The sequence below is a fragment of the Amblyomma mixtum genome, chromosome 6, assembly GCF_055824585.1.
Source record: "Amblyomma mixtum isolate Tamu chromosome 6, ASM5582458v1, whole genome shotgun sequence".
NCBI lineage: Eukaryota > Metazoa > Arthropoda > Arachnida > Ixodida > Ixodidae > Amblyomma > Amblyomma mixtum.
In genome coordinates, this window is record NC_143017.1 from 118,929,564 (window position 1) to 118,953,023 (window position 23,460).

General features: G+C 47.1%; 1 protein-coding gene and 1 pseudogene across 1 annotated transcript; one reads left to right on the forward strand and one right to left on the reverse strand.

The window, feature by feature from the left end:
- Nucleotides 1-212: 212 nt before the first annotated feature.
- Nucleotides 213-21,083, reverse strand: LOC149340198 (uncharacterized). Its single transcript, XM_089548976.1, has 10 exons — nt 20,241-21,083; nt 15,868-15,985; nt 14,009-14,120; nt 11,790-11,915; nt 10,960-11,043; nt 10,398-10,524; nt 7,383-7,495; nt 5,142-5,327; nt 4,931-5,044; nt 213-405 (listed from the first exon to the last, which is right to left on the reverse strand). Exons 1-10 carry the CDS (start codon nt 20,674-20,676, stop codon nt 286-288), a joined length of 1,536 nt encoding a protein of 511 aa, XP_089405102.1. The 5' UTR covers nt 20,677-21,083; the 3' UTR covers nt 213-285.
- LOC149340199 (uncharacterized) lies at nt 21,078-22,685 on the forward strand (annotated as a pseudogene).
- The last annotated feature ends 775 nt before the right edge of the window (nt 22,686-23,460 follow it).

The window sequence follows — 23,460 nt, forward strand, 5'->3', positions numbered from 1 at the left end:
TGAAGCTTAAGAATTAGAACGCGAAAATTAATATATGCTTACAATATGGACAGGCCGCTGCTGCTGCTGCACCTAGCTGAGTACTGTCCTCACGTCCTGTCCCGTTGCTATACTGTCTGCCTAGCAACGACACGCTTGTGCTGCCTTCATTTTCCAGAGCGCTCTTTCTTGGTATAGCTTGACCGAAACGAAAAAGTACGCAAGTCAGTTTTAGTTTATTATCGATTCGGCGAGCGCGCTGATACAGGCTGCAAACTCTGCAATCTTCTGGGGAGAGAATGAGCTTCAGCGCATGAATAGTGCCTTCCAGGGCCCCATCAGGTTGAACACGTTGTGTTGGTCTTCCCAGCCGTCGCCCGCTACCAGTGGAGTTGTCAGCTCACCACGCAGGGATTCTTGCAGTTTCTGAAAGAGTAAACACGTGCTCAGAATCTCGAAACAACCCAGCCTAACCTTGCCTCTTTGAACCGAGTTTATGGTTTCCAACTGGATTGATCTCAAAGATTCGCTGGGGTGTTTTGATTAGTTTGCGGTAAGCAGAGGGAGTTGGGGAGCAAGAAAGGACACAAATTTGCCAGAGATTGATTTTAAAAAAGTCAGTGCAAAGAAACGTCCTCCATGTCACATTGACAGTGCAGTATGCGAATACCGCAATTGGCTGGGCATATTCCAATATTCTCATCCATAGTTCTGAAGTCTCGAATGAATTTAATATTCCCCTCACAGCCTGTGGCGGAATGAGACTGCTATAGCAGAGAAAAGTAAGCTATTAAAATAAGATATATTAGCTTTCTGAGTGACTGCCGGGTAACAGGTACGTCTTCGTATAATTAAATTGTGTTGAAACTCAACGCCCGTGTAGTCAGGACCTTGGTCATAGCCAAACCCAGTTTAGACATTTTAGTCTTGACATGATCTTTGTGTGCCCCACTTCTGGTCTCTCTAACAGTACTCAGATAGAGCTAGAAGCAGCTTTCTTAGAGAACGTGCTGCACACCATGCAAGCCCTCCTTGGCGCAGATGGCCTGTATCCACAAACGCATACTTTTCTCACTTCAAAAGAAAAAACTATTAAGGCTGTTTAAAATGTTTTTCCGAAGTATTTCCCGTCCCATTTTGCTATTTTGAGGCATTTCTCTCGGCACGATTTGAAACCGCCTGTTTCATTTCACAAGCGAATGACGTTAGTTGGGATCTCAAAGCACCTTACCTCACTACAACTTTAGGCTACAAAAAAAAAAAAAAATGTTTTCAAAGGTCAGGCACGGACAAGAGCGGCTTTGCAGAATTCTTAAGCACTGCGTGTTTAGTTTCTTGGAATATGTAGAAAGCGCGTCCTTTATGTACGTGGAATATGAACTTTGCAGCAACGTGGAGCAAGGTACGCTTTTACGCTGTCTAGTTTATTTCGTCTCTTCGTACTGCCATACACTTTTCTGTTGCAGGTTGATACTATTTCTTATGCGAAGGGGCAAATCATTACAGCGAAACAGTAGCGTAATAATCGCCATTTTCAGCACCCCTTGCGTTGAAACGAAGATTTGAAGAAATGTTGCATTCAACATGAAGGCCTAGGCCATGCCTCGACTTTCTGGAAGAATTAAGCGAGATACTCATTCGCAGAAAGTGTGCGCGCATTTAATTTAAGTATTACGGATTCCGATCTCTTAATGTGATGCACTAAATGGTGGCAAGTAAAATGTGCGGCAACAATGTCGGCCGGGGCGAGCAAAATAAATACAAGTACCATCGATCTTTGATAAAACCACCAGCAACTGATTTTAAAGAGGCACTGGCGGCAAGGGTTATTGCGCGTTTAGTAAAATTAGATAGTTAAGCCTTCCGCGGCTTCTGTTGACGTTTATTCTAGGCCAAATGCTGCTTTCAAAGATGAGAAATTTTGAGTTAAAGGTGCAATACTTGTTTCAGGCAATCCGAATCTAAAATAAGACGTTGGCGATGCGTTTGTTCAGTCCCATATTCCACGTTTAGTTTTTATGCTAGTTTTCTTCAGCGATAAATCTGCCCGAGCAGTTCCGAAACAAAAGTTCTGAACCAATCCTTCCCTTAAATTTTTCGCTTGACCTCATATATAAAAAATAATGTCAATTAAGCTGCGAAAACTTCTTGCGGTGGTGATTCCAGGGTTATATTTTTTGCCTTTTTGTACATTTTAACAACTGTTTTCATAAAAGTAACCCCCATTGTCTTTAGAAAGTGCAATCCATCAATCTAGGTCGATGTCAATTTTTTTCAAAGATCCTTTAAATAACACTTTTTTGTTCTCGCCACAAACAGCCTGTTTCGTTCCTATGGAGCCGGCTGTAACAGTACCTATACTAAAAAGAAAAACTGGGTCAGAGTTTTCGTGATCCAGGAAGGCTGTGTAGAGACGTCGTAATTTGACGCCATAGTTTTAGGATTTTTGTTATCAGTGGACGCTGATTTGTTACGTATGCAATGCTGGAAACTTTGTTAAGCTAGCCCAATAGCGTTCGCGCGACGCCAGAACAGAACAGTTTCTACTGTTCTAAAAAAAAAATTATTTCGACGATGACATGTGCCTGCGGGGCTGTTGCGTGCATATATCAGTACATAAGTAATGCTTTTGCGGCTTTTATCCATACGTGCGTACAAATGCAATTCACGCACAGCTACGCTATGGAGGTTGCCTTCGTGATGAAAATTTTGAATGAAAAGTAAGTTTTTATGCACATCCTTCCTTTTAGAAGTGGCTGTGAGGAAAGCTTGGCGCAAGCAAAATGAAAAAAAAAAAATTTTTTAGGCTAATAGAAAGTAATGAATTTAATTCAAGCGAGATTATGTACAGTACGGTACACTGTTAAAGGGAACATGCGATCGCGTGGCTTCCGCTCTTCGCGAAGCACTGCCGCCCATAACGTACGAGAATTGACGGCACAAGATGCATGCACTGTAAGCATGGCGGCTGGTCTTTCCGCGCATGCGCCTGATGCCGCCCATTCTCGCCGCATCTAGTCAACACGGCTTCGCAAAGCGCGGAGGCCACGCGATCGCATGTTCCCTTTAACAGTGGACCGTACTGCACATAGATAGGAGGTCCCGTGGTCTATGCTGCGGAGTACATTGCATCATCCAGTTGTACCCGATTGCTGTACCCGTTGAATTGATATCATGGCCGGCATAAATCAATATATGGCAAACTTTTTTGCTGTATGTAATATTCTCTTTACAAGCCTGGGCCAGCTTCATTGGTTCCTTTTAAGCCCACATTTCGTCGTCGTATTGTGATAAGAGTCGGCAGAATGAAACTTAGAAACCGGCTGTTTAGTGTGTAGTAAAAAGTGACAATACAAAGCACCACCAATTACTTCAACGACCATTTTTTTTTCGAAGGCCAATAGAAGAGAAAAGGACTAGGAAACCATGAAAACTGCAGAAGGAAGAAAAAAAATGGATCAGAAAAAAATATGGAGCATGCAGGTATCAAGCAGCTGTATAAACGATCGAAGAGTAATCAATTAACGATGTCAGGAAAAAACAAAAAAAAAAGCTTGAAGTGGTCGTGCATGCGCAGAGGGGTAGGGGATCGCATGATCTGAATCCTTCATTTAATTTCCTGTCAACGCAGAGCACCATAATCAAATATTTCCTATTTTGTGAAGCCGCTATGACACAGCAGCTCAAACTAAAGTTTATCTCTGGCTTACACGCGGCAAAGCGAGCCCAAAGGGCTCGCATTTTTCTAAACTTTTATAGCTTACACCGACAGGCCCAAACTTTTATGGCACGAGCATCACTTCAGAAAGGAAACGACGTTTATGAATACTAAAGCAACGGGACAGCCATAAGCTCAAGTTGGTGCGGATAAAATGTAGTGTAAACAGCAACGAAAACAGGAACACAAGAAAAAGTACAGAGGACAGCGCTGGGCTAACAACGTTTGTTTTTTCTTCCCGTCAGTTGTTAGTCCGACGCTGACTTTTACGTGTTCCCGTTTTTGTTGCTGGTTACATTACGTTTAATCCACACCAACTAGTGCTCATGGTTATCCTGCTGCTTTAATATTCATAAACTTTCCTTTCGTTTCCTTTCTGAAGCGACGCTTGCGCCACAAAATTTTGGGCCTGTCGGCGTAAGTTATAGAAGTTTAGTATGCGAGGAGACTGTCCGAAACGATTACGAAGGGTTGCTTGACGTCATAATGACATCTTGCTTGAGCGAAGTTCATGTTTTATGGTATGCGGCTTTTAAGCCCCTATAGGCTGTGCGCTGGCTATGATGGACGCGACAGTAGAGTGCTCCAATTTAATTTCGATGTTCTTTAACATACAGTAACATCGCACATCACGTGAACGGTTTCGCATTTCGCCTCCGCTGAAATGCAGCTCCTGAGTTCCGGATTCAATCTCGCGACCTTGGGCGTAGTGATCAGACAGCATAACCATTGCGGTGAGGCCATGTCATGTTTCAAAGGTCCTAGTTCACTTGTGCCCACAACAAGAAGCGTTCCGACGAGATATTCAGCTTCGACATCTAGTAGAACACGAAAACGGTGCAAGCGCCAAACGTTGTGACGCTAACTCAAGTACCAGAGGTGACGTTTACAAAGTACCAAACTTATCGGCCTGTAATTCGTTTTTTCTAAAGTCATTCTGCATGAGGGACATCTTGCGATGTTTACGACGGCGTCGTGGAATGCCGTGGCCAAAAACTGTCACGTTTATACGGAGGCCAACGAGCTTAAAGCCTAGTTGCCGGGGACATGCTGGCGGAGTAGTGGGTGATCTTGTCTTGACGCAATCCTGAAGCCAAGATCTTATGCGTTTACAAGCGCGAAAATTTGGATGATTATAAAAAAGCACAAGTAAGTCCACGCATATAAGACACGATGCCTTGCTTTCCAATACAGAATGTAATTTGTCCCCCAAAAGTAGCTGCACGCAGTCACCTGTTTCTTCTGCTCGTGTGTCCATTCGCTTTTCGAGAGCACATAGCTGAGCTTGGTCAGTCCGGCCTCTGGGGTCATGTCTGCACCGGGGATCACACCAGCTTGGAGCAGATCCTGGGTGTCAGAAGGCGAGAAGGAATTAAAAACTTTTGCACAAGGAGCAGTACATATGCTTGATTCATATATCCACATCTCTAAGCCAACAGCTTACGTTTCCCGTCTCGTAGGCGGGGTCCACGGCTCCGTGTAGGCACTGGGAGCAGTTGAGGATGAGGACTCCCCGGTCCGTAGCCTTGCGGATGGCGTCCATGAGGTCCTTGCGTGCGGTAGGCGCGTTGCCGGCGCCGTAGGTCTGCAGCACGATGCCTTCGACGGGCGGCTGCAGGTAGGCCTCCACCTAAGAGGGGTGCAACAGTTGAACATGGGTGAGGAGGATGCGCACAGCTGCCGTACCGTTCAACATCGCCAGCCTTGGCCTGGGAGCGTAACGAGCGCCTCAACCTCATTTTCTTTGCAAACATTAAGCTCACAATGAGAAGAGAAAAGAACAGGCGTACTTTACACCAAATGTATGCGGAGAGGTCTGCCTGCTCTAGATTTGAGAGAGCAGAGTGACGTCTATTCGCCCCTTCCCGCCTCTTCCATCCCATAATTTTCCGGAAAAGCCTACATTCTAAGTTTACTAGTGAAAACCATCATCGTCATGGCGCTTAAGTGCTGGGTACCGAATTAAGTTTTCTCTTATTATTCCGGGCTCTCATCTGATGACAGAAGAAAAAGGCAGGGATAGGAAGTTAGAATTACGCGCAATGAACTTATCGCGTGCTTTCTGAAGGTTGATGAATCGTGTATGCTATCAATATAGGCGCGAATCCAAGAGTACAGCTCACCAACGACACGAAGCTGTGTGGAGCTGTCCCAAGTCATAACCATGGCTACGGTGAAATGGAAATCTAGGGATATTTCTAGTTCATTGTAATTGTGGCGACTTACATGAGGCGTGCGCTTTCAGGAGTATGTCACAGCGGGAAAAAAAATGAATCTCTTATTTAGAGATGGCATGTTAACACTTGCCCTAGGCAATAAGCGAATGTAATCAGAATAACCGATCAGCCTAACTCGTAGCGGTAACCTGCGAGCCGGTCATAATTTCGTTGGCATAAGGTGTGGGTTAGAGAGATTAATGAGAGTTTTAAACGCATGCTGCCATGATTTTACGCGACCTATAGGAATATTTTATGCAAAAACATCGTGTAGCGCAATAGGAAAGAACTTGATGATGGTTGACAATGGCTGACTCCATTTCATTCAGGCAATGCTAATGCCGTCGTCTGGAACAGCTCCGCATGCCTATTGCAACCATGTCACTCATTTCGGGAGGCAGCTGGAGAAATGCTGGCTCTTTTGTTGAAGCACGTGAGGCATGTAGGAATGGTGTCCAGTGCTGTTGTGGTGGATATAATTAGACTCAAGCCGCAAAAAATGACAAAAATAAAGAAGATCGCAGGGGGGTTAGGAATGTGTAACGCGAAATTTTGAACGTTAGCTGTGGTGAAACGGCAAATAATTTATATTGTACTCTGGCCTAAACTGCTAGATTATCCTCCCATGCTCGATGGTGAAAACAATCATTGACGTATAGAGAAAAGTGGCCGATGATGGTTGGGAGCCCGAGTACATGGCTCCACTGCTCACGACCATTGCTTTGGCTCGTTCCGCTAGGTGACAGGCCTAGGATATAGAGAGGGGAACTCTGAATAGTGCGGAAATTTTTCCAGGTATTAAGAAAGCTAAAAGCGATTAGTAAGGAGAGGCCTTCAAGGCTTAAGCGCATGTAATGCGGCACGCGTCGACTTGTGCCCCCTTTTGTAGTATCGCAGGCTCTCTTATCACACATACACTGCGCAACCGGCCTCAGCAGCGTCCTGGCACGCTGCAAAATTCCCCGAGTGAGTCACCGCCGCCTGCGCTTCCTTCAGTACATAAACACGCCATGCCGTTGCTAGCGCGCAGCGTTCTGGCTCGATGCAAACGTCTGTACTGCATACGGCGCCCACGCAGACGACACTGCAATCGAGGGGCGACCCAAGAAGAGCGAAGGCAGTGGCAACATATTTGAAAAGGCGATTTACTGATGGTGAAGAAATCACAAGCACACGAAGCCGGTAAGGCAGACAGGGAAGAAACCACCCATGAGTGTGGACAGCTCACGCAGAAGTTAATTTTCCTCTTCGAAAATGTAAAAACAGCACAAAAGAAAAAGAGGGAGCCCGGATCAGCATCGGTTTGCCAGGCTGAACGACAATTCAAGATAAAAGAAGAGAAGCGAAATGCTCCAAAGAAAAAGAAAATAATTTAAAGGGCAGGCCTGTGCGCGACAGCAATGACGAAGAACCGCGGTTTAAAACCGAGGAACGAGTTAAGAAGGGCCTACGCTCAGAAAGAGACTAACCACTTCGGCGGTGATGCTGGGGAAGAGACGGAGCAGGCCCACGTCTCTGTTCAGCTTCTCATGGACACGGAACTCGTGCCCTATCGGGTCTTGGCGGATCAGGCGCCAGTTGACTGAAAAGCGGAGAGAGAAAGAGAAAAAAAAGAAAGTCTTGGGAGACAATTTGTAAGCCTGCAAGCCTCTTTCGCCTAAAAACGCGATACCTGTTTCAGTAAAGGGAAGCTGAGATTGGTTTTGAAAATCGGACGAGATTCTTGTCTGAAGCTTGTAAGCAAGAACTGGCCAAGTATTTTTTTCGCTATAAATTCGCAAGCTGAGGTTAAAGCCGTGACGATCTTGACTTTTCACTGCATTGCAGAAATGCAGAGAAGCCCACTGATGACGTCAGTGTAGCTGAAATTCAGCACGGGTGCGCGAATATCCGAAAAGCGAATAGACGATCCTTCTATTCTATTTGCTGAACGAAAAAAAAAATAGTATATGTACAGCCGCTGCGATGGCTCCGTGGTTTATGCTCGGCTACTGACCCGAAACACGCGCGTTCGATCCCGGTCGCGGTGGCCGCATTACAATAAAGGCGAAATACTAGAAGCCGAAATAATCTGGAGCCCTCAACTATTCTGCGTCCCTCATAGCCTGAGTCTCCTAAAGACGTTAAACTCCACAAACCAAAATCATAAAACCTACCAGTACATGTCCAGAATTTTTAGAAACGAATCGAATTCGTTCTCAAGGTTTTGAAGATTAACAGGCACGAAGTTCGAATAGAGCACGTCGTAGTTTTTTTTTTTTATGGCCGTTTCAAAACCGCAGAGAAGGAGGTTTTATCAGACCCGCGACAATGTCTGTGCATAGTACACGCATACAGGGTGTTTCACCAAAGACCTCTCAAAATTTTTCAAACTAGGCAATTTGAGATAGAAGAGGAGTTTTTCTCGGCCTCCCATCTTTCCGTGAATCAATTGATACCGCCAAGCAACGCTTCATGGGCTATATATACCAGGTGTCCCAGCTAAATGTAACCAAGCTTTTAAAAAACACGGGTTGTCCTAGCCTTATGAAACAAAATGAGGGTTGTTAAGAGTCGCGTGACCTAGTCTGTAACAAGGTACCCATGTGGGCTAGTTGGTGTACATCAGACATAACTTCACCAGCGAAAGAACGAGACACGAGGAAAAGAACACAGGACAATCCAGCGTTGTCCTGTGTTCTTTTCCTCGTGTCTCGTTCTTTCGCTGGTGAAGTTATGTCTGACCTAGTCTGCAGTGTTTTTTTTTTGTTCCTCAAGGCTGACTAATTAGTTAAGCTTAATTAAATAACTTTTTAATTATTGACTTGAGGAACAAAGTGTAAATGGAAAAGTTGTAGAGCGCTTTGAGAAACAGCTTACTGGGACATTTGCAGCAAAGTAATATTTACGTAAAGTAGTTTTTTTACCGGCCTGTAACCACAACCCGCACAATAAGAAAAAGCTTCCACATGACAACTGTGCCACTTCAACGTCCCAAGACGCACCTTAAAGAATAAAATCCGTTTTTCCCGAAGTCCTCTCTTCGATGAGACTTTGGGTGCACATTGGGGCAGAGAAGTGAGCGAGCAGCTGGTCACGTGACAACTTTCTTTTAAGGCCAATAAATGAAGCTACATAAATCGTAGCTTGACGGAAACAGCGCTACTAGCGGTTTTTCGAGGCGATCTATAACTTTTTCATTGACACTTTCTTCCTGAAGGCAATAATTAAAACGCTAGCTAATTAAACTTAGCTAATTAATTAACTACGATGAGCGAAAAAATGCTCAAAACTAGGTCACGTGACTATGAACTACCCTCAGTTGGTTTCACTGAACTAGGACACTTCGCCTTTTTTAAAAGTTTGGTTGGTTTGTTTATGGGGTTTAACGTCCCAAAGCAGCTCAGGCTATGAGAGACGCCGTAGGGGAGGTCTCCGGAAATTTCGACCACTTGGGTTTCTTTAACGTGCACTGACATCGCACAGTAAAAGTTTGGTTACATTTAGCTGGGACACCCGGTATATACCTTCGGTGGCGTTGATACTGCGTTGGAAATGTAGCGCCACCGTTCAAGAAACCTGAACGTCATCGCGGCTTTATCTGGCGATTATGTCACCATTTGAAATGCTAGCACAGAAAGATGTCGCAGGCTTCACCTACGGGTTTCAGACATTGGCCTTTTTCAGTCTCGACGAATTATGAAACCTCTACTGCAGTTGTCGCTTAAAGTATTCGGCTTTGCAAGCCTCTTCTGTTTTGGCGGAGGAGTGGATGCGAACGTAATATCGAAATGGACAGCACTATGCGGAAAGACCCACGGATACATAATGGAATTAGGGATGTGAATGCGGGTTATTTAATTTTAAGTATAGGGCACGCATATGTGAAAACACCTCGCGACCTTTTCGCTACTTTCGACAGAAATGGAGTTATTCGCGAAGGACCCGCTGAATTGTCAGTGCGACAATTCAGACAGTGCTGTAAGGCTTATTGCCGTCACTGGTGGTGCTGATACAAGTATCTTAGAGGGAACGAAACATGCATGTGGTTTTTCTAGGGAATAAATATTTTGAGAAAACAAAATAATGCTTGATCAAAAGGGGAGCTGAATAGTGTGGATGCTGGAAGTTATACTTAAGCGCACGCAGCACTCGGTTGTGTATACAGCAAGTACACCATTTAGTTTGGTTCATGGAGGTTTAACGTCCCAAATCGACTCAGGCTATGAGGGACGCCGTGGTGAGGGCGCTGGAAATTTCGACCACCTGAGGGTCTAATGTGCACTGAAATCGCACAGTACACGGGCATCTAGCATTTCGCAACCATCGAAATTCGACCGCCGCGGCCGGGATCGAACCCGCGTCTTTCGGGTCAGCAGCAGAGCGCCGTAACCACTGAGCCACCGCAGCGGCTAGCAAGCGCTCTATTGAAAGCTTTAAGACGAGGACGAAAAAAAAAAGAAAAGGCAGGTGAATTATTCAGCAGAACTTTCTAAAGGACTTACTTTCTACGTTGATACCAATGGTGACGAGAGGGGCCATGTTGAATGACGCAAAGGCGTCCAGATGGGCAACGCTGAACTTGCTCACGCGGTTGCCGCGGAACAGTTGGTTGTGGAACATGAGCCCCACCTGGTCGGCGTGGAAGAGCGGTATATTTAGGCAGCATCCTTTGTCAGTGTTGCGAGAAGGTGTTAGCTTTACGCACAAGGCAAAAATAAGTGCATGCTCCAGCGTCATAGAGATTTGTCCTTGCTGAAGCTCTAGCCCTTAATCACAGAAAGGATGCTGCTTTAGCTTTATGCTTGCCGAGTGGGGAAGGGCACTTGCTTCCGACGGTATTGTGATGACGAAGGAAATGGGAAAGAAAAAAGGGTCAAGGATTTCGAAAATGGGATGAAATCGGCGCTATTTGCAAGTGTGGTCCTGCTAGAGGCTATAAATACCTTAACCTTTCCGAGTACAGATCGGGATGCTATAGTAGAAGTAGTTCTGGTCGCTTCCTTGATACGCATATTAGTACAGCTGGTGGCAAGGTACCAAAGCTTGTTACTACAGTGCACTCACCTCAGGTATGACGTAATTTCCAGCCATGATAAGTGCATTCAGCAGATTATCTCGTCCGTCACTTCGGGGCTCAAAAACTGGTATCTGCAAAGGACATATATCAAACACGTGAAAAGGACACGCCTAATTTGTAGCGCACAGAGGCTGTCACAAGCACAGATTTTGGAAAGTAGAGCGCCTTTCGAAGGAACGATATACTTTCGATGTTTCCTGCAGAACCAGTACAACAATTGGTTTCCTAGGGGCGAAGACAAGCACCATTAGTCATTGACAAGAAGAGGTTGCGAAGTCCAAGGCCGGGTAACGCTTACAGGAAATGTTCTAGACTTACTAAGTTGGCAATATGGTTTATGGGGGTTTGGCATCCCTCACAGCCTGAGTCGCTTTTGGACGTTAGAGTGAAAGCCTCCGAGAATTTCGACCACTTGGGGTTCTGTAACGTGCACTGAGATCGCATAGTACACGGTCTTCTGGCATACCGCCTCCATCGAAATTAGACCGCCGCGGCCGGCATCGAACCCGCGTCTTTCGGGTCAGCAGCCCAGCGCCGCAACCACGGAGCCACCGCGGTGGCAAGTTGGCAATAGGTGCCAAGAATTTCCCACTAGGTGACCTGCATGGGTACTTTGTTTGGACACTTTGGTTTAAGAAGGCTGGGCTTTGCTTCACAGACTCTTTTTAGCTCCCAGGTTCCTGTGGAATACTAAGTATGCGATTTATAACTTCAGCATGCTCTTGCTAGGAATTCAGTCACAGAGCTCACTCTTCATATGTCGATCTGTTGATTTCAAAAGAAACAAAAAAACGCCTCCTTTTCTAGGCTGCTGTACCTGCGAGCCGGTGATGACGACGGTCTTCCCGAGGCACTCCAGCAGGAAGGACAGCGCAGACGAGGTGTACGCCATGGTGTCTGTGCCATGGAGCACGACGAAACCATCGTAGCTGTCGTATTGAGTCTGCACACAGAAATATTACCGTGTCGTAATTAGCGGCGTGAACTGAACATGCTTCGTGGCGGTTGACAAAAAACGCATCGGTACACTTTCAGCTTTCACTATTCAGTGGCCACTTTTGCCTGGGTTTGGCGTAGTCGTCATTACATTGCTTACTCGTCGAAGCTGTGTAGGGCAATAGAAACTAGAGCTTGTGTCAGCCAATCAGAAGAAGAGTTTACACGTAATAGGAGAGAGTACTTGCTAGGCGCAACAACCAACAATACGACGTGGGAATAGCGGGGCAGTCAAATCGTACTCATGAGCTCGACAATAGGATTCTGATCACATGATGATATGGGCGCTCGACGGTGTTCTGCTCTGGAGGGCAGGAATGTTTCTTGGAGCTTATCGACCACAGCACAGGCATGAACCAGAGTAAACTGAGCAGGCCCCGGTGTCCTAAATCCACCCTTTCCCGTGTTTGCACCATGACGCTCGATTTCTGCTACCATGTATGTCAGTGTCAGTGATGCGATCGCCAGAGCCCACAGGAAAATGTGCTTATCACTTTCCTATAGACAAAGCGCCAGTGGAAAGAAAACTGCCAACTAAGTCCTGTTATGTCTTGTACGTGCCTGCGTAAAGTATACTTTGTTGCGGAATGCCGTATGTCACAAGATCACAATGTGTGGTGTGCATCGCTGCGTCTGTCGGCTCTCGGGTCTTTACTCTTCATGGACTTTTACGAGCCCAAGCTGCATTGTAGGATATGGGGCATGCATTAGTCGGGTGTTGCAAACAGATTTTTCCTGCACGGGGTTCTTTAACATGTGTCCTTTATAAGAAACTACACTCAAATCCGACATATAGAACTTAAAGGGGATCGTGAAATATGTCAGTACATTGTCACGTAGTTGGGACTGCAGTCCGGCGAAGAGAAAAACAGCGAGAATCGCTTCTAAACGAAACTCTTTATTTGGGCTGACTTGCGCCCGCAAAGAACTTAATCACTCGGCGGCGGCGTAGCAACAAGCGTGCTGGGCGGTCGGCGAACAGAATGCCCGCCACTCTCGGCCGGGCTCTTTTTAAAGCCGATAGCAAACTTTCGAGATAAAGCTTGGAAAGTTACTAGAACACTCTGGAACAACGTAGAGTCGGCTCCGCCTGGATGCGATCAATCGAGATAAATCTAGGCGCGTCTTGCATCACAAACAAAGAGATATAGAGGCGTGCCGGTAGCTTTGAAGAATGAACAAACACTACAAATATTCGCGGCAATATTGATTAATACATATAAAAACTTTCTAGCAGATAAGGTTATCTTTAACCTAGAAGCAAGAAAACCTTGCGGCCACTCCAGTGACCCGCTTCTCTAGACTCAGTGACGTTCCGTTCCCTGGCGTGTTGGCAGCGTACCGCTTGCTAGGGACTAGCCACTGCCTGCCAAGACCGATTACTGGGGCTATTTGGTACGCCATGTTGAAGCAGACAACGCTACCTTTGTCAAACTTTGACGAAGGGAAGACCACAAAACGGGGCGACAGCTCACTTCCAGAAGGAGGGTCACACACAAAAACATATGCTTCCAACAATCACGTGGGCGGAGTGTCGGGAATGTTTTCTTTGGGGTCTTGGCTGCCTGATGTCGGATATCATTTCTTGGTCAATGCAATAAGTGGGCTGCCCACATGTTCATCCCCTTTCACTGTGATCGCGGAAAAGGCTGCACGTATCTGTAAGACTTATTTTTCCATTTTATTGCGAAAGCATTGCCGCAGCTGCACTTTCTGCGTGCGCGAGAAGTGATCAAAGAGCGCGTTTAGGAGAGCCGCCCTTTAGAGGGGCGTGGCTTACCATTCGATATATCGAATGTTCCGGAGAAAGTGAGTTCGATAAACGCGAACAATAGAGATATATTTTTGCATGAAATTTCAAGTTGATGTTCGAACTATTGGATATAAACAATGAATCGATAAATTCGGGCTAGATTTACTTGGCTTAAAATAGCGGGAACGTGTACTTCATACAGGGAACGTCTCCAGATAGGCTTGGAATGTCGGAAGCTAGCACCGAGTTTGTACATGAATGCTTTCATCGCAATGCTATTCTCTTACTTTTATGTCTCGAGCAATTTGGAGCCAGTCGTCCATGGTGGCATTGGATGAATCCAGCAATGGGTAGTACTCGGAGATGGTGTAGATCACACGCCGTGGATCTCCCGTTGCCCTGGATGAACAAGCAAGATAGCGTGCATCATGGAACAGGAACGCGGTGAAATGAACGCATGGCAGCGGATTAGATACTACACTGCTAAGTTCTGGGCACACTTATTCTTTTCGTTTACTGTAAAGTCTATGTAAAATGCGCTTTTTTTCTGGTATTTAGGTCCGATTTGTTTTTGTTATACTATCCATTTCTTCGAACAGCTTCAAGCCCTGGATAGAACAGCTTCTATGCAAAGGCAAAAGTTATAGACAAGCAGAAATTGATGAATAGCCACTGGGCTCAATAATCACGTTATTAAATTTGTGCAGAAAGGAGAATGTGGCAGGGCAAGGTGAAATCGACATTCTGAGCAAACATTTTACTGTTCGTTAAAAATAAGTGAAAGGGTACCTGCACAGAGCATAGTGGATCTAGTGCATGGAATGCCATTTCGACGCACTATTCTGGTGCTGTACGCATTTAAAAATAGGTTAGCAGTCTGGATAGCGTCGCTGCTGTGTTTTCCAAGAAGTATTTGCAACGCAATTTATTACGACCGCTGCCTTACAAAATCGAATCTAGCATGCTATAAATGAACAAAATATGGATGGACAAAAATAACAAACAAGATTTCATAATTTTCAGGCAGCGCTGCATACACGGCACACGTGCTTGAAACGGAGGCTCTCAGAGAAACGCTTCTGTAAACGACAACAAGATCAGTGATCCTAGACCATAATTATTCCTTGAGGTACGGATCAAATTATTTTCGTTCGTGCACAACTGGGCGCACAAGTCCTGGGATAATATATATAAGTGGAAAGAGAGCAAGAAAGGAACGAAGAGAGAAGGTTTTACTTTCAACTTTGTGCGTTGCCCTGGAAGCAAAGGATGCAACGAGGCGGAAAGATGCATAAGCGCAGACTGCAGCTTTCGATACGTGCATGGTCTTTGTGTGGGAATTTAATCTTGCAGCGGTATCCATGTTCAAAAAAAAAAAATATACGAGCGCATACTTGCACATTGCTTTTTGACCGCGGATTTCAACTGAAGCTTTATTCTCGTGACGTGAGAAAAAATATAACTATAGAAGCAATATAAACAAGATATTTCTCGCAAGGTATAAATGCGCACATGTTAAACCACATGTGGGCATGGTAAGCGCCGCAGGTTAGAACCACTGCATGCGCGCGCTTTTTGTATGGAATTGCAAAGATAATCGATATCAGTTTTTCTTGGATTTAAGACCTGCAAGATGGAAGTGTAGTATTTTGATGCTTCTTGAAAGCAAGTGTTGGGCGGTTCTCCGAACGAAATCTGGTATCGCGTTTTAGCCTCGCAGGTAGCCCGGAGCCTTAAGCGTTCACAAAGGAGCGCAATTGAAACGTGGAGCAATCTAATTTCCTTTGGGAAAGAACTGGGGCACCGTTGATTTGGTTGGCATATTCGGTAAAATCGATGAATGTCATTGATCGACGTGTATCTGGCTAATTCAAATATCTCTGATTATCATTGTCGAAGGTTGGAAAGACGAGGCAGTTATAAGCGTATTTATATGCAACAGAAAGAGCAAAGAGGACGCAAATCACGAGAAAAAGTGACAAGAGGCGTGCTGCCTGTCAACTTCTCCTCCTGTGTTACGTCCCCCCCCCCGCCCCTTCGCCCCCAAGCCCTGTTGTCCTAAATATGCCCGTTCATTCTTCTGGCGCAAAGCACGGCCTATCAGTCCTTTCTGGCGTCTGCAGCAACCCCGAATGCGTTCACTCACGGCAGGACCAGCGGAGGCTTTTCGCAGTCGCCAAACTGTTTCTTCGCGTACTCGTCATCGTGCAGCTGCGGAAAATCACGCAGCCGCTTGTCCAAGATTCCCGGCACCGGCTTGAGAACTGCGGGCAAGGCAACAGCAGCGAGTAGGTTTGTATACGGCACGCAGGGAGCACCACGGTTACAAGTCAGCTTCTGCTTGTTGAGGCAGCTGTTAATCCAACCCAATGTATAGTGAACTGGAAGGATCTGATTTCGCGCCTTCAGGAGCCACAGTAAGAGCCACACTTGATGTCTCAGAGTTGCGTTCACTATTAATTTGCTCTCGTTCGCCGATGAAGAAGCAGTTAATTTAATAGCGATCAATCCCACAGTACCACATGCTACAAAAATATTGCAGCCCACTTCGATACCCACCCTTACTCTGAATGTCCAAGTGCTGCGTGCAAACGAACAGGCTATGCTAAGCTGGCAAGTCGACGCTTCCACTTCCACACCGTGTTTTACCTTTGGTTCACGTATTTTAAAATTTGTTCTCCATTTAACCCAAAAGGAAGATAATTTTCCTTTGAAATAGCGGAAAAAATGCTTCAGAGCGTGAAGACTACACAAAGGACTGCTTAGAGCTGGCCTTTCACTCTAGTCATAAACCGAAGGTCGCAGCGCGGTCAGCCAGTCACCAGCCAGCACATTGATTTCAGCAGTCCGGCAAATATGGAAGTCGGGCCATGAACTATGAAGTTGGTGCTAGCACTGAATATCGAGAATGGCTACTGCGCACTTACACTTATTGTGCCTTGAAAGGACATAGCAGGAGACGAATTATTGCCTTTTCAAGCACACGAGTCTACTACAAAGGATCAGTGCGTCCAGCTGTCCAAACCAACGTAGTGGAGCGAGTTTAGCTTGATTTCCAGTGGAAACAGTTGAGTCGGCTGTTTTTTTCGACGATTAGGAAAGAGAAGAATACACGAACAAGAAAAAGTAGAGGCATCGGCATCAGTAGTAGTGCTTCACGCCATCCAGACTTCTGGCCAGGGGAAATGCGAGGAGACACAAGAAGCTTATGTACCGTGAAACTGGGGGGACGGAGAGAATAGCGGCACGGATAAGATAAGCACGTGATCGACGGGTCTCTTGACTGACGCGAATGAAGACACGTGTGCACCTAGAAGCAATCCAAGGACAATGTCTCTTGAAAGTCGATCTGGCATGGAAAGTTTTGTCTTGGGTCCATGGCTAGTTATCAAGGTGAGGCAAGAGCTGCTTCCACACGATGTGCTCGAGCGAAGTTAGCGAAAACAAGAAGTGTGTATTGGCAAGCGATACTGCCCCACGACTGCTACGCCCAGTTTACCCTGGAATGCTCAGTGCTAACCCTGGAAGGCAGTCAGCACACTGGCGATAATGCTACAAAGGAATCCATTTTTGGATGCTGCTATCTGTTTTGGACCCGCGAAGATGCTGCACTGACGCAAGTATCTTAGGAGAGCTCCTCCTTGGTACGTCTCGTGAGAACTCTGCTGTTGCTACACGTCAAAGGTAGCAAAATCGAGAAATGGTTTAAGTTGCGTGAATAATATGCAGTGATGAGCTAAGCGGTTTCTACTAGAATTCTCCTGCAAAGAAACAGCTGGGCAAATAAAATTATGATCGGGTGAAACAATAAAATAACCATGTCAAACGACCAGGATGAAGGCATCGACTGCACTGGTGTTCGTTCTTTACGTCAATCTAGCAAGTTACCCAGTGCAATGGTTTGCATGCAATATAAAAGAGCTGGTTAAGATCGGACGCAATGCAGGAATTGTAGCGGGCCATGCTACTTTACGCACTTTATGTTCAAACAGTGCTCAGTCAGTCGGTAGAATTTTGTTGGCGCTGGCGAGTAAGCATCCCCCCCCCCCCCCCCCCCCCCCCCCCTTCCTTTCATCTGAATTTCAGCTAACCGCAAACTGTGCGACGCCCACAGGCGCTAAAGTTTCACTGATAACGAACAGAAGGTGGCCCGAATCGATGGGGTACCGCGTTCTAACCGCAATGAGACCCCCTCTCAGCCAAAACGGAGTTTTTATAAGCAAGAAAAGAGCAGAAACAAGGTGGAGATGTCGCCATCAGCCGCCGGTTTCTCAAGTGAAATGCATGCGCTGACACAGATATTTAACCGCGGATCCCAGATGCTACGCTACACAGCCATTCACTGCGAAACTGTGGCAACTTAACAATTTCGGCAAGGACGTCAATTGTTTGAATGAAGCGGCGGCAAGATTTTAAAACCAAATTTTCCAGGCGACAAATGCGTATTTTGCTGCAGTACAAACGTCAACATAGCCATGTTTATTTTCGTCTCGATAGTTCGAAGGTGTTGAAGAAATTTTGTTCAAGTGAAAAGCTGGTACTCTAAATCCGTTTGCCGAGCCATTGCTCTGCACCGTTTCGCCTACTTCGACGGCACTTCCGTAGACAATTTCAGTACTCGACACTCATTAAGGCCTATTCACACGACAGTCCGTTCGCCCGCGGCCCGCGCATCACGTGTTCATGCGTCAGCACATTGAGAGGTGCACTGACCAGGCAGCGGGCCGACAGCGTGCCTCTCAATGTGGTGACGCATGAACACGTAGTGCGCGGGCCACGGGCGAACGGACCGTCGTGTGAATCGGCCTTTACCTGCACGCGATATCAGGAACAACAGAGCGGGTCTGAACTTGGACCAACGGCTGGCTGTCGTCCAGCTTTCTACTGTTTTTATGCGAAGCATACTAGCCGCACAGTTCAATTCAATTCATTTTATTTCGGACAACAATACATGGTGTCCGCGGGGAGAGGCTAAAGGAGACTATAGTGTCTCTTGACGAGGCCTAAGACCCGCTTTACACGTCGGTGCAGATGGTGCAGTGACATACAGTGAGAACAGTGGTACATAAAACACAGTGGGACAGGAATTCAACATAAGCAATTACACAAACACTGATCAGGCAGAAAATAATACTCAAGAAGTCATCAACAATGAGAGATAGTATAGAAGAAAAAACACATTCGCACAGAACAAAAAAGAAAAAGAAAACCGAGCTCTTCCTTGCTGCGCCGCGCGCGGCCGCGTAGCTGCCACTTGACCTACATCGGCGCACCACGTGATATGACGTCACAACAGCTGTGAAAACTGGGGCTCAACTCGTGCGCTCGCTTGCGGACGCGCAAGCCTCCGCCGGCGGTCTGCTTCGCATCCTAGGCTTAACCATAAGCTAAGCCAGGCCATTTTTTCGGTAAATGCCAGGGTAGCGAAATGCCCCGTTGCCTGCAAAACACAGACATGGGCTGCGCGTTATCAGCTGTAAATGAAAGGACTCAAGCTGAAACGAACGGGCGAGGAGCGAACAATAACGGAGGCAGGGATGCACGGCCGCTTGTCGCGCGAGTCAGTGATGAGGCGATATGCAGGCATGCTAATCGTATACTGCGACGACAGTCATTCCAAGCTTGCCGTTTTCCAGCGGTTGTCACTTCGTTCCTTGAGGGCCGCGCGCAACGGAGCTGTAGCTAACGTATTACGCAGCGCGAAACGTAGATAGCAACGCAGTCGAGACGCATGCAGCGATACGCATGTAGCGGTGGGAAGTGAGGTTTTAACATCCCTGTACTACATGTGGGCCTAGAGGGACGCCATATATAGTGGGTGGCTCCGAGTTAATTTGATCACCTGGCGGGCGAAAGAAAAACAAGGCTTTCAAAGTACTCAGTGCCTTGACAGATCGTGGACGACTGGCTCTAACAACACGGCTGTGTGCCTTATTCGTGGGATTACTAGTCGAAGCATTACACCTTACTTATAGCTGTGAAGAGCATAGTGCGATGGGCCGACAGGGCCGTCAAGGTGTATTTCACATGCTTTTGATCAGGTGGTTATGTAATACTTAAAGACAGCAGTCCAAGCTCGAGCCACAGGTGGTGCTGCTATCACAGCCGGCCTATTAGGCAATCATACGGCTAAATATGAGACAGGAGTGTCGCAGACTGGCCCTATACGAGCACTGCATAGGCACTGCGTATAATGTCATGTAAGCCACGACGCACCTTTCTGGAAGCGCCAAACGTGCGCTCTTTGCACGAGATTTACCTGAAGCAGTTCTAGGCTTCATAACTGCCGCCGGAGAGCTTCGCAAGAGCTAATTTGACAGGCGACAGTGAGAACACTGTACAGAAAAAAAAGACACCTGTACTGTTACGAACAGACGAGCTGCTGTACAGGTTGGCGGAACAAGGACGTACTGCCCTTCCCAGCAATGGCCACGATTATGCGCACGGATTGACGGAGTTTCATAACTGCCGTTGCTTCTCCCGTTATTGAATGACTGAAATGCGATGTTTGGTTCTTACCTCCGTCATCGTCCTTGACCATGCCAATGGTTCCTCCGGTGTAGATGACCAGGACGCGAGACTCGTCATTAGTGGCATAATGACGCCACGCCTCGCTTTCGTCGGTCAGCGAGTGCAGAACCTTGGGGACGTACGAGGCGTCCATGGGAACAGCGACCGCCATAGTGGAAACAACGTAAGCTACGCGGCGGCACGAGTGAATGCTGACAGCGAGCTTCCTTGAGTTATGTAGGCTTGGATTACGGCTCCGCCCCTCGGTGCGGAGAGCGATACGGCGCTGCCGTACTCTGCTCCCTATAAGGCCAGGGCAAAGATTTCGGAAGATAGGAAAGATACGAGCAGGCGGCCTGGAGAGGTAGTATCTAGTTTTCCTTGCTTTAAAAAGCGTGTACTCAAGTTGCAGGCGTTCAAATATGCGGGGTGACAGAGGACACATATGGCACCACCGTCCATGTTTATCGTCAAAGCGCTTGCCATTCGGGCTCAGCCCACATGTTTTGCTGTTTCAAAGATCATTGCAGGGCTCACTGCAAGTGAGATGACAGCTTCGCGGAATATTTATATCGCCATCACGATCTAGACCGACTAGGCACTGTGACAGCGTTATCTGCCCCTGCCCACGTGTGACTTTTAAAGTGCTGACGCTAAAGCGCAATCTTTGACACTGTTCGTTAAGCCTCACTGTTTGAGCTGTCATGGCGCGTTGCACGAGCAAAGAAAGTGAGGAGGCATGCACGTGTAGTGTTGGTATTCTTCCCATAATCGACATTTCAGCCATTTTAGCGTACTCAGCAATATTTACTGTATGCCATTTAACATTCCAAAACGGCTGCACATGCCCACTGTTGTATATGTGGTTTCGGTTCCGTTTTGGGAATCACCTGCCGCTAGAGGCACCAGTGTCGCTATGTGTATATATATGACTGTATGTGGCAATAAAGCGGGATTTGTTTGGTTGCTAGCAGTTCGTGTACTTGGGCGGCACCCGCCGCTACAACATTGGCGACGAGGGTGGGACCATTTCGGGGGGCGTGACTTTCGCCGCTTGCTTTCCGGCGCCATGAGCATTTCTGGAATCGCGCCGCCGCCCCCGTTCCTGCCTGTGCCTGGTCGGCCTGCTGTTGCGTGGCCGCAATGGTTCCGCATCTTCGAGAACTACCTGCTTGCTTCGGGGGCCTCTGACTGCACGCCGGATCGTCGCAAAGCACTACTTCTTCACAGCCTCGGCGTAGAAGGTCAGCGCATATTTTACACATTACCACTTCCATCGTTGGACAACGCCAAGCTCGGTGAGCAAACTGCTACTGATAAAGCGTCGGAAGATAGCAAGGGCACAGGCGACACAAGGCCTGAAGTATCGTCGTACGATATCGCAGTTACCGCTCTGCACGCTCATTTTTCGGCAACAAGCAATGTTGTTGCCGAACGGCATCGTTTCAGTAGGCGAGTTCAGCAAGCTGGTGAATCAGTGAATGAGTACATCACAGCATTGCGGGAGCTTTCTGCTACATGCTCTTTTCCTGTCGAAGAAGATTCGCTGCGTGACCAGTTCGTTGCGGGTATTTCGTCTCGAAGCTTACGCGAGCGTCTTCTGCTTGAAGGATCGTCTCTCTCGTTCGCTAGAGCAGTGCTACTGGCAAGGCAGTTTGAGCAGGCGTACAATGATCTGCAAGAATTTCCTTCTGTAGATGTTGGACGCATAAATACTCGTGGAAATACGCCTACGCGTACACCAGAATCCGACGAGAGCTCGAAGCGGGCGCACAACCGCCAGTCTCATTGTTACCGCTGCGGTTCATCCCAGCACAATGCAGCATCAGTTCGCTGTCCAGCCAAAAGCAAGCGTTGTCACCATTGCGGTGTCATGGGTCACTTCCGCTATGTTTGCCAGAAACGAGGCTCCGCTCCGGTGCGTGAGGTAGACAGCCAAGATTCTCCGAGCGAGGAAGTTTTGAGCATTCTGGCTGTGACGTCGGCCGCTCGCTCCGCTGTTCACGTCACAGTTTCGATTGGCCGTGCGGACATAACTTTCCTTGTAGATTCTGGGTCGTCAGTTTCCATTGTTGCACACGATCTTTTTAAGCAGTATTTTGAAGGCCAAGTACTTTTGGCCCCGACTGCTCGGTTACTGGACTATTCAAAACAGCCAATTCCGGTTCGTGGCTGTTTCTTCGCTGACGTTACGTACAAAGCTAGCACAACAAGCCTTCTTTTCTACGTCGTTGAAAAAGGCACCTCACTCTTGGGTATCGATGCCATCAAGGCCCTCGGTCTACAGATTGATGGGTCATCTCTTCAATGCCTTGAAACGACGCTAACTTCTAATTCTCGAAGGGAACAGCGCCCTGACCCGACGAAAGCCGTGCAGGATATTAACCTCCCAAAGGAATTAGTTGGCGAGTTTGGATCTCTTTTCGATCCAGGCTTTGGCCTCGCGAAAGGTTTTGTGCATCACGTCAAAACGCGATCCACGGTGCAGCCAGTGCAATCCAAACTTCGGCGCCTTCCGCTCTCGCTACGACCATTGGTCTCGGAAGAGACTTTACCAGATGAAACTGTATCAGTTGCCCTTATTTCTTCTTGCATTACCAGGGAAGAGTTTGAACAGGCCCAATCGGAAGACAGCACACTGCAACGAATCAAGGCCTACATTGAATCGTCCTGGCCTGCGCAAAAATCTCTGCCGGGTGAGCTTCAACCTTTCTTCAAGCTTCGCGATGAACTGTCAGTGGTGGACAATTTGATTTTGCGTGGCGAACGCCTTGTGGTTCCCGCATCACTTACAGCACGGATAATTACCGCTGCTCATGAGGCTCACCCTGGAATTGTACGAACGAAAGCACGTCTGCGAGAAAAATTTTGGTGGCCAGCCATGGACAGGCAAGTCGAGCTAGCTATTCAAACGTGTAGTATATGTCAGGCAGCGGACAAGAGCACGAAGGTTATGACTGCACCATTGAACCCGGTCCCCTTACCAAAGGAACCGTGGCTAAAGCTCGGCATGGACATTGTTGGCCCATTTGAGACAGCACCACACGATTGTCGATATGCGATCACGCTGGTCGACTACTTTTCTAAGTGGCCCGAAGTATACTTTTGCAACCAAGCCACAACACGCACAGTAACAGGCTTCTTGCTGTCAGTGTTCGCACGTGAAGGTTACCCTGAGGAAATTGTTTGCGATAACGGGCCACAGTTTTCATCTCGAGAGTTCCAAGCT